The 12,499-nt window shown below is 34.9% G+C and overlaps 1 protein-coding gene across 1 annotated transcript in view; it reads right to left on the bottom strand.

Moving 5' to 3' along the window:
* The window catches only part of Hsd17b12 (hydroxysteroid 17-beta dehydrogenase 12), a 122,569-nt gene that overhangs the window by 27,672 nt on the left and 82,398 nt on the right, over window positions 1-12,499 (bottom strand). The window contains exons 5-6 of the mRNA XM_042671103.1: window positions 5,744-5,808; window positions 4,327-4,371 (exon numbers count right to left, since the gene is read on the bottom strand). Of these exons, the coding sequence (XP_042527037.1) occupies window positions 4,327-4,371; window positions 5,744-5,808 (110 nt within the window). The remainder of the gene's footprint in view (window positions 1-4,326; window positions 4,372-5,743; window positions 5,809-12,499) is intronic.

Here is a 12,499-nt window from a genome sequence, read left to right on the forward strand (position 1 = left end):
TACTGTTTGAAACAATGCTCATCACTGAAAGGTGTGATGAGTCCTAAAAGTATGATTGAAGAAATCAAAGAAAAATGTAGCAGGGAGGAGGAAGGCAACCCCAAATTTGACAGATGTGAAGCAACCCCAAATCAGAAACAAACTAGGTCTATTTTTATCTTTGGATTGATAAGAAAGTAGTGTGCAACCTGTTTGAAATAGCCCTCTGTTTGCGTGCATCTGGAATTGTGGTACTTCTTCAATTTTCCAGGATTTTCCCAAGAGTAATCAATAACATTCAACAGTTTCATTTGCAAACTCTTTCAGTATTCTAGGTTGAAAATCCCTCAGGTATAAAACAGGTACTATTTTAGAAGTGTGTATGGTTCAATAGAGGTTTAATTACCTCTAAACTCTTTTCTGGAGTGAAGGATGTTCTTAATGGGAATTATGATTTAACTAAGATTTTGGCCACAGAATATATAAAGCAAAAAAGCCCCAGTTGGTAGGACTTCTCTTTCAATTTGAAACTGATCTTACTGCCATATCGGTTACCTACATAGAACTTCCACATTACTAAACTGCTCTATGGGGAACAAGGATAAGACTGAATTTATCCTTAGGGGATTTGAGAGCAAAAGTGGGTGAGCAGGCAACAAGGTTTCTAGCATCCCTGGTAAGGCCTAGTTAATAAGCCAGTAAGAGCGAAGAAAGAAATAAACCTAAATTATTGGATAAGATTAAAAAAGGAAACAAATGGATGGAATCAAAGAGCCAAATGGCCTGGGAGACTGTTTACAATTAAGCATCAGTGGGGTCTAAAAAATACTCTGGTATTTCTTCTTCAATTTTCCCTGGGACCACATCACCATCACTTTAGTGGCGGCCTTCTTTTCCTTTGACTTCAAGATATTTTACTTTTAATATTCCTATTGGAATGTGGTACTTAAGTGGTTTTTATCATCACGTGACCTAGTCCCTCCCTATGGAATCATGTGGACCTGAAGGAATGTTCAGTTCATGGTATAGCAGAGGGCTTATAACAAGAGACTGAGGCCCTACCCGGCACACATCCCCAAATTAGGGGCACAAGAGTCAAATTAGGGTAAGCTGATATTCTACAATCTTTTTTGGTATTCTCCTTAGTCAGTTTGGTGAGAAGATAAATCTTAGACCAACCTGACAGTGAGAAGAGGCTGTTCTCTTTCTCATAGAATCTTTTTAATACATTTATTGTGGCTTGAGGCTAGAGATACTTACATCCTAGTTACCCTGATGTCTAGCAACTATAAAACCTTCTAAGATTCTGTAGCCAGACAAGTTTTCATCTGGTTTTAAGTTACCCCTGGGCTCCCGAAAGCCATTGCTACTGAAAATGTGGTTCTGGTGCTGGCAATATACTACACTCAACTAAAGAACAATAGATTAAGAATCCTATAGAGCAAATGGTAACATCATGAGAGAGTCCTAAACCTATGGTTGTCACATATAAAACTCCCCTAAGGTGAAAACCTGCTTCTCAGTAGAAATAAGATAAACACATTTGCCACAAAATACACAATGGCATGGTACTCTGCCATTAGAACTCTCTAAAACATTCATCAGGTCAAATCTCATTTTTATGTTCAGGCTTTCTATGGCTCATGGTCTTCTTGAGTATCTCAGAATCCTGTTCTAAACTAGTTCACCATTGTACATCACTTGTTTCCAATGCTCCAGTGAAACCGTTCATGTATGAATGGTCGCTAGTCAACTGTGTTACAGTGGTGAAATAACACACTATCCTATCTATAGTATGGAAAAATCCAAACTTTCTTCCAGATATTTAGTGATTCCATAAACCAAGATTTTTGTGTTGCTTTCATTAAAAGTGTATATCACAACCCAGGAACCGGTGGCTCATGCCTGTAAGCCTAGATACTTAGAAGTCTGAGATTTGAGGATCATGCTTTGAAGCCAGCCTGAACAGGAAAGTTTGTGCAACTCTTACCTCCAATATATAACCAAAATAAGAAAAAAGAAAAAAAAAGCCAGAAGCAGAGCTGTGGCTCAAGTGGTAGAGTACTAGCCTTGAGCAAAAGAAGCTCACAGACAGTACCCAGTCTGTGAGTTCAAACTTCAGGACTGGAACAAAAAAAAAAAAAAAAAAAAAAAAAAAAGCCAAAGTGCATTATCACAAAAGTAGATGAAAATTGGGATTTATATTAAGAAATTAAGGGATGATTATTTGGCTTAATGAAGAAGTATTTTAAATGAGAAATTCATACAAAAATCCCAGTTTTTCTGTTGATGACACTTGCCATCAATATGGCTCACAGATATTTAAGAAATTAGCATTTGTCTTCATGAAGCCATCTTATGGGAATAAGATGTAATGTGAAAGAGAAAAGGAATGAAGAGGAGGGAGAAGCATTGTATAATTTATCAAGGAAAAGTATGGCATTTTCATTTCATCCTAATTTTTTGAAGAGCAAGCTACATTATAGTGCTGTTGGATTGTGCTGTTTAATTCAGGGCAGCCGTCAGCATCGGCTGGTCTTGAAGCATGGATGTGATGTGATCACTGGCAGCACATACTGATGTGTGCTCAGATGCTGAGTGAAGGACACAGTCTGGCTCTGGAGCACAGCAAATCAACTAGTTCTCCCAGATTAAGGGCAAGACCTAGACCTTTTACCATTAGTATTCTGTAGATGGCCAGTCAAAATAAATGTTCTGGGAGAGAGAGGAGTCCAGCATTTTTAAAATTATGCTAACATGTAAGTTTAGACAAACATACGTTATAAAAGAAACTACTGGTAGATCTGGAATAAAAACCTTACAAAATCAATTGGAGACAAAATGTACCTAGTGAAATAAAATGTAAGCACTTGGATATATTGGATATATATATATATATATATATATATATATATATATATATATATATATATATATATATATATATCACAATTGGATACATTTACAAAAAAATCTTCAAACAGCTTTGCGTTTAGCAATAACAAGAACACTGATATTTTGGGGGACCTTCATGTGATCTGAATATTGGTTCTAAGAGGCTGATACACATTACTTTAATGATCAGTTCTTTGAGATAAAGAGAATTATCATCATCTTGAAACTGCGATTAAAAAAACCCTGAAGCACAGAGGTTAAGTAATTTACCAAGGTCCAACACAGAGAGCAAATGGTAGTTATTTAATTACATTGAACTTCACACAGATTATTGAAGGATGATTACAGTTATGCAAATATGCTAAGGAAAATGCCTTTAAAACTACACACATGTAATTCCTATTAACCACATTCAAAAGCCTTAGTTTTATGCATGCAAGTCTTGTTCCAAAGCTTTTCATGGTTTCACTTGCTACTCATTTACCTTACTAATCTTATGCGTAAAAAGTCCCTGTAATAATAGTAAAGAAGATACAGTGAGAGTGATTATTTGTTTTACAAAATTACTTAACATTTTTCTACATAATTCATGAGGTTCTGTAACAAATATTCATATTAAGAAAATGAATACACCTAAAATACATATAGCATGTAGGGTAGAGTATACTAATACTAGGTTCTGAAGTTAATATTAACCATGTAAAATCACAGATTATGTCATAAAGTAAAAATTATAAATAATTCTTATTTATATTTATTTGACCAAGTTTAATAGTTTTGAATGCTTTTTTATTTCTTTATAAAGAACTAATATATGGGTTACTAAAAATGTATCTGGCTTTTTGTGAAGTATTCAATTTTAAAGTATCTGCCCCAGTCCATAAAAATTATAACCTCGGGTAATATTGTATTATTTTTCAATATTCTGGTACACACACACACACAATTCTGGTGTATATAAAAGAGTGGTAACTTTTCATAGTTATTGTTTAGAAAAACAAGTAAAACCAGTTTTGCTATTTATATGTGATAGCAGATACTTGTATTGTCTTTCTATGATATGTGTCATGGATATAACACACACAGTAATGAGCACTAGGCTGATTATTATATGTGGCTAATAGAAAAAAAATCACTCTCATTATAGTCTTCTACTCCCCATAAAAGTGCCATGCCTTGTCACAACATTTAAGTTATTAGTTTAAATGGATTACAGGGGAGACAAAATGAAAACAATTTATCAGTGATGAACAGGGGGATTAGATTAAGTTAATCAATCTACAGCCTAAGTTAGTTTTCACTGTCCCAGTACCAACCACAATGCTTCACACAGAAGACTGAAATATATGCTTACTCTAAACAAGAGTTGACTCAAAGTGAACCAACTGACTATATATCAATGTTTGTAAATAAGACCAAAAAAGGATGAGACTTATAAAATGAGCTACTTACCTTACAAACAGAAAGAATATTTGTATTTATCAGTTTCTTGATAGTCTGCAAAACAAAATGATAGTTTTGTATAGATACAATGATGGAAATGACACACACACACACACACACACACACACACACACACACACACACACACACACACACACACACTTATGTGATCCGATGCACTGGAAGTTTCTCTAGGGTATTACAGAGACCATGAAAAACAAGTTGGAATGTTGGAATACAGCGATAGATTTTACTTTACTCTAGTGCTATAGTATTTTTCTAACAAAAACATCTATTCAGCTAGTATGCAAGTAAAATTTGGAAGTGAAAGACACATTAAATTTAAAATAAATAAAATGCTTTTGCAATTTCCTCTCTGCTAATATAGACAGTAGAAATGGTTAAATCTAAGATTTTCAATTGTTTTAAAATTTTTACATAGTCCTTCAGTGATATACTTTCCTAATCTAAGGATTATGAATGCAGCTTTCATTCTGGCAGAGCTGATTTATTTGAATCAACCATGTTACTATAGATTAATATATTTATAACTTTTAAACTGATGTTGAAACTCCCAATAGTTAAATAGAGCTGTTCTGATACAATAAAAAATAAAACTAGATGTTGGATAATGGTGGCTCATGCCTGCAATCTTAGCTATTATGCAAGATGCTGAGATCTGAGGACTTCAGTTCAAAGCCAGCACAGGCAGGAAAGTCCATGAGATTTTTATTTCAAATTAACTACCAGAAAACATGAAGTAGAGTTGTGGCTCAAAGTAGTAGAGCACTAGCCTTAAACACAAAAGTTCAGGGAAAGTGCTCAAACCCTGAGTTCATGCCCCATGACTAACAAAAAATAAAAAATAAAAATAAATAAAACTAGAGCCAAGCACCTGTGGTTTACATTTACAAGCCTAGCTACTCAGGAGGTTGAGATTTGAGGATTGGGGTTCAGAGCCAGCCTAGGCAGTAAAGTCCGTGAGATTCTTATCTCCAATAACTACTTAGAAAAAGCCAGAAGTGGCTCAAGTGGTGGAGCACGAGGCCTTGTATACAAAGAAGCTCAGGGACAGTGCCCAAGCCCTGAGTTCAAGCCCCAAGACCAGGAAAAAACAAAAAACAAAAAAACAAAAAAAAATCTCACTAGAGCTATTATTGATCTTGGCAACATATGAAACTATAAATATTTCTCAATCAATCTTTCTAGCACTCCTATGAAGTTATTTGTTCTTTCAGTGAGGAAACTGAGGCAAATATGTCTAGGCCCATTCTAGACTAATTCAAGTAATAAGGAGAAGAGCAAGTGCATGAACCTCAGGCAGCTGAACTCCAAGGCCTCTCTGTATATATCACTACACCACATAGTTTTCATTAATGTTTGCATGTATTCTTTGTGTTCAGAAAATAAGCAAAGAAAAACTCACATTGTCCAAGTCAGGAACATCCAAAAAGTACTCAGGATACTCATATGACATTCCCACATTATTCACTGAAATGAGATGAGATCATTAGATGACTTACATATTTAAAAACTTTATTGAAATAATGAAATTAAGCTATATAGACTAAAAGGTACATGTGATTCAATGTATGTATTTTTAAATGTCTGCTATAACCTTTCCCCCACTTTTCTGTCCATCTTTAAAAGCATAGTTCAAACATCTCTTCTGACTGAGACTTTGTCTCTACTTATCATCTAATCCCTGTCAAGAAGACTTCTACTTAACTCTCACTTCCCACAGCTCCTTGGGGTGATGTGTATTCACCTTCTATAATACAGCAAATTTTTTTTTACATCTTAGATCTTCACAGTGTAAGAAACTAGAAACTTGAGTTCTAGTTACAGCTATTCCAGAAAAATGTGTGACCTAGAATAAGTCACACACAATATGCATCTTTGTTCATCCCTAATTGACAGGCTATATGGTTACATAATACATATTTATTGTACATTTTGGGGGCAAGACATTTGCTGCCAGGCACTAGAAAAAGCAAAAGGAAAAAGACAGCTTCCACACTGTGGAACTTATAATCTAATGGAAAGAAAAAGGCAGTTAATTAAAAGAATGAAATTGTTATTTCATCACATTTAAGACCCATTCCTGAAGAGTCTGGCTTTATCTGAGAAATCTGGGCAATCAAGAGAGCAAGGTCAGACCAAATGCCTTTGATAACTCATCCAAAGGCTAAGGTTATATCTTAAGTTTTCCTTGATTCCTTATTTAATAATTACCTAATGCAAAGTTGGGGCAATATGTAAGGCTAATTGACACAATATGAATAGATTTATATATAGTTAGGCCTAAGTTTTTTTAGTACTCAGATATTCTGTGGTTTTTCTCTAGCCCTAGAGAAGCAAATCCCAAGTAACTTTTTTTTTTTTTTTTTTGGTTCTATTACTGGGGTTTGAACTCAGAGTAGTCTGGGCACTATCCTTTAGCTTTTTAGCTCAAAGCTGTCACTCCACCATTTGAGCCACAGCTCCACTTCTGGTTTTTAGTCTCATGAACTTTCTGCCCTTGCTAGCTTTGAAGGGACAGCCTCAAATCCCAGCCTTATTAGTACTCATGATTATAGGCATGAGCTACCAGTGTCCTGGCTAGGAACATAAATTTTTTAAAATCTCTGAATGTACCTATCTACATTTGATTACCACAAAAAAAAATCTCTTAAAGAGTCTCTATTATTATCTGTTTTGTACATTAGAAACTGAAGCATATAGCAGTTAAATAACTGCCCAAAGTCATAAAGGAAACTGAGAATACAGGAAATTTGGTTCTTAACTACCACATTATAGTTATCAGATGCCTTCATCCAGAATTCAATTCAAGAAAATATCATTAATAACTGAATAATAAATAAAAATCTAATAATAAGGTTTAATAAAACTGAAGTATTAGAAAAAAGAAAGGCTTCAATTGCAAAAAGATAATAAAAATAATGACCAGTCTGCTAAAGATTAAGAGGAATTGTGCCAGATAAACCTTACAGGAGTAATAGTAACTTTTTCAATAGACTAGCAAGATTAGCAGGTCAAAGGAACTCAACAATGGTTTTATAGTTAAGGCTGGTCATTGGGGGCCTTGAGTCTTTAAATTTAACTTGCAAAATTCAGTCAGGATGGCTTATAAAAGATCACTAACATCTGTTTGAAAATATGAAAGCAAAACATGATGGGAAAGCAAACCGTGCTTAATTAGAATTCATGTCCATCTTGATAGGAGTAGAATCTAAACACAATAACAGAAGTCCAAATTCATTTTATTTTGTTCAGTAAGTTCTTCTTCCACCAGGGGTCCTAACAATCAAATCTCTGCTAATAATCAAATCAAAACTAGCTAACAGTAAGGTTTTATGTCCATTAATGTTTGCTTTCACCATTACAGAATTATAAAGAATGAATCATTATTTAAAGTATAACTATGAGGAATATAGTCTATGTATTATATATAAGGTCAGTTCAACCTAACAGAATCTTCAGGAAAGATTTAGCTAGATTGGAACATTTGTTATGATTTTTTTAAAACATCATCTACAGCAAATTCCATCTCCCTTAACTAGTTCATATCTAGAAAACTTTCCAAAAGTTTCTTCCTAACTATGGAAGTATTCATTCTATATTCCAAACCGCTAAAGAAAAATAAATAATTATAAATCTTAAAATTCACAGATGGTGTGTCTTTTTGCTTTTGTTTTAAATCTGAGAACTTTGCAAGTAGCACAGTGGAGCTAGGAAGCTCAAGGATAATTAAGCAGGAAAGTGTTCTTCTAGACAGGTGGCATTAACTGGAGTCTTCTGATGGTCTCTGCTAATTGAGCAAAAGAAGCTATCAATGCTGACTTGAATAGACAATAAAAATGTATAAACACAACTCCATAAAGCAAGCGAACAAACACTGAGAGCTTCAGTCCAAAGCAAGCAATAGTAGCTTTTATAAGTATAAACACAATGTTAAGGTTAGAATTGGCCTTTCAGGGCATCTACTCTATTGTATGAAGAGAAATACACTCAAGAATCACAGTGGTCGTTTATCCTATAGTGGGCATCAGGACTTCCAAATACCTTCTTGCTTTTTTGGTTGCACCTTTTACTAGTGTACCATCTTTCCCTAAGAAGTAATTACTTCAGAATGTTATTACTTAATAGTATAGAAACATAAACAACTGTTGCCCTTACTGGTACTCAGAAAAACAATACTCCAAAATAGGGTGTCTTGAAATGCTGGTAATTTTAAAGGCATTTGGAGATCAGCAGATTCTGGACAAGGCTTTTATCTGAGGTTACCTTATCTACTTGAAGACCAGATTCACTAAAGAACCCAACTGCCTTCAATCTTCTTACTGAAATTTCATTAACCAAGGAAGATTAAACTCGTATCACAGAGGAGACTAACAAATATCATACGTACATCCTAGAGAAACTCTTTCCTAGGTCACTCTCTGGGTTTAGTTACTTCCCCTAAAAACCTCTTACCCTACCCCTCTAAAATGGCCTAGATTATCCATGTCTCCCTCCTCAATAAAAAGGGTACTCAAGCTTCAACCATTGGTTCTTTATTTGAATTTTATATTTTGTGTGGCTCTCATGCACATACACTTGTCAATAAATGTGTTTGCTGTTTCTCTTGCTACTCCATTATTATTAATTTATTTCAGTTGTCAATGATCAGACCTTCGGAGGGAAAGTCTGAGCTTCCCTATACTCTCAGTTATCTTCATAAATTGCAGAAAAATGAGAATCTTGAAAAAGATACCCACTGCAGTTTTATTTTGAGACATTAGATGGCAGCAATAACCAAACAGCAGACAAAAAGCTTGCAAGGAATTGCTAAAGAAGAAAACAGGCTTTAGGTAGGAGTGAAAAATGGAAATTATTCCCATTAAAATTTAATCTCATTAAGAACATGTGCAGGTAGTACCATCTCTCTATATTTAAGGAGCCTTTATAGGACTCACAAAATCATACAATATCACAAGTTGTTCTGACATTATCCAGAAAGTATTCTCTGTGTCTTACGAGAGCAAAATCCCTTTTGAAAATCACCTAAAAAAGATACCATCTTAAGTCAGCAGTAAATTATTATACTATTACTGAGCTTTCTTGAATTCTTTAAATGAGGATACAGAGATGGATTTAATTTTTTTTCCCAGTAAACCTGGAAAATTCTTTAACTAGTAATAATATCATGCCCTTCAGAAAACAGCGCTGTGTAAAGAATTCCCATCACTATCCCAATAATTACTATAGTACTTTGAATGAAAATAGTCTTTCCCACCAGTTTCTCTACGGAGTTGTAAGATTGCAAAGAGTATAGCAGCAGTGGAAGGCAGACAAAACAGAGGTGACACCAAGCCAAATTCAAAGACAAGGAAGTGAGAAAAGAAGTTGGTGTGGGCAGAGGCAAGATCCTCATAGACTTGGTCCAAATGTAGATGATACTTGTACAGAGAATGTACAGGGAGTTGGGCTTAGCTATACTCTGCAGCCCACTGGAACTGTTGAGAATATGAATGTCCACACATTATGTGCCCCATTTTAAAAAGTCACAATTCAGAGTACTCCTGAATGTTAGATACATATATCATGTTATTTAAAAATCATTTCCACCTACATTAAATACTAAAGAACACGCAACATTTTTGTTTGTTCTAAATTTATTTGCTGCTGATTTAAAATCCCCTATCCAAGCCAGATGCCATATAGATGTCATTAGAAAACTAGATTTTTTTTTACACCTGGGCTGGACACAAGGGAGGAGAAAACAATAAATTACTAGAAAATGAAAATCCATTCATACTCTAATCATACACAGATCATTTTCAATCTGTTTCATCTATGAGGTTGAGCAGAAGCATAAGAAATGAATGTGTTTTAAAAATACTTCGCCTAATGGTCACGCCTCCGTATATAAATCACATAAAATAGTTTCCTCCATTATTTATTATTCTAAAGCAGAAAATACTAGGTTTACGTTTCAGATACATTTGTATTATGTATGTGAATCTGGCCCCATCACTTAATGTTCGTGAGTAAAAGCTGCTTCAAAAACTGCTGCCATCATGTTTTGAAATAAACTGTTATTTTTAAGTGTACACTTTCATAATAGTAAACCAAAAGGGATAGGGAACCTCTCTGTCTTTAATTTTTGTAAAATTGGGTAAAGTGTTGCCCAGTGGCCCAACACACGCAAGTGTGAAAGGACTTGGGTTTGTTCCCGGAAAAGGAAAAATACAAAGTGTAAAAAATTTACAGACCTTAGAGTGCAGCGGATCCAGCATTCAGTCCTGGATCTACTACTACCAGCTCCTAAAAGAGCAAGTGATTGCACCCTCGTTTGTCTTCATATATGAAGAGTGATAATAACTAAGCATCAAATGACAAAATATAAAATCTTTAGTCTAATGCCAGAACATATTAACATGTTAATAAATGGAGGACAAAGGGTTGTTAGCTCCTACTTTGTAGCCAACCTAAAGTACTCTGTATTTGTTATATACGTCTGTTGACAACGATGAGAGATTTTTCTGGAAGACAGCTCTGGTAGCAGTTAACCAGAATAGCTGTAAATGGATTAATTTTATCCCAATTCTTCCTCTACCCTCTTCATGTCATTCAACTAGATCTCATCTTACAGCCTGTGTAGAGTCTGGAAAGTGATGCAAAGGAAATTCCATTTTTGCCTTATTTAACATATTGCTGTAGCTAGCACATGTTCATACACTGACAGATGATATTTGGAACACCATGTAAAACATTTTGCAAACTTTACAGTTTTCATACACTTGCAAGTAGCAATTTCCAAATAAAAGAGAGTTTACAAGGCTTCAAATCTGCAGTGCCTTTAATCAGAAACAGAAAAATTAAGATTTTTGAATCAGAGGCAATACTACAAAGTATTTCCCTTCTACCATTAATTATAGATTGCCTGTGATCCCCATTATAAACACAGGTAAGATTTGCCATACCTACAATTAGAAGAGAAAATGAAGAAAGAACAGGGGGCTGGGAGTTAATGGGAGGAACTTAACCCATTTCATGACGTACGGTTCTATTTACATTCCTGAAACACAGAACTAATTACACAGTTTTAAGTTAAGGGTTCTGTCTTAATTAATACTATTAGTGGTTTCTGAGTAAATGGAAATAAATTTGAATTCTGACAAGTCTTATGCTCACGTCAGAAATCCGATCTCAGTCAACACATGTAATGGAACTATAAGTCACTACATTAAGTCTGATTGTGTGTGTGTGTGTGTGTGTGTGTGTGTGTGTGTGTGTGTGTTTGCTTCATTTAGCACAAAGGCTCCTGTCTAGCAAAAGTGAGGAAGGGTATTAGAACTCAGTGAGTCAATCATCTATTGAACCCCCACTGGATTTCTCATAATCCTGAGCTTAACATATCCTGAAGTGAAATAATTATTTCCTCCTATAGTACATGCTCCAGAACCAGAATTTCCTGTCTTGGAGAAATACTACCTAATTGCTGAAGTCATAAACTGGAAATACAAAGCATTCATTCTCTAATTCTGGACAACTCATTTAACCTCTGTAAGTCTGTTTCTTGTCTGTAAAATGACACAGGAATATTAATATCTATAGAGCTGTTGAGGATTAAATGAGATGCATTATCATGGTGGCTGGCATATAAAAATGCTCAGTGAATGTTGACAATAAATAACAACTTCAAACAAAACTGTTATTGTTCATTCATTACCTTAGAAATTGGTCCTGTTTGTTAAACAGCTCTCTTAGTCAACCACTTTACCAACTGCTACCCTGCTGATCTACACCATTATCATCTTATTTGCTGAAATAGCCTTTCTGGTCTCCTTATGTCAATCCTCATACTTGGGAGTAAGAAGGATTTCTCAAAAAATGTAATGTGTTATCAATTCATGCTTAAAATTCTACAATGGCTTTCTCTTTTACTTCTTATTAACTCTATTAAACTAAATTTGGCCTTAGGATGCCTCTCCATCCATGTGTAGGAGTCTCTACACAACATTAACTATAACTACTAACTGAAGGCCTAACTTAAGAGTCTACTTTTGTGACAGTCAATACAGCAGCTGAGCCTCAGCCAATCACAGGCAGCCAACTGATCTGACCCTATTCAAGGCAAACATGGAGTGGTAACCAAACAAAGTCGTATCTGCACCTCACTCTCCCATTTTGTTCA

Source organism: Dipodomys spectabilis, unplaced genomic scaffold (assembly GCF_019054845.1).
Source record: "Dipodomys spectabilis isolate Male_0828 unplaced genomic scaffold, ASM1905484v1 ptg000599l, whole genome shotgun sequence".
Classification (NCBI taxonomy): Eukaryota; Metazoa; Chordata; class Mammalia; order Rodentia; family Heteromyidae; genus Dipodomys; species Dipodomys spectabilis.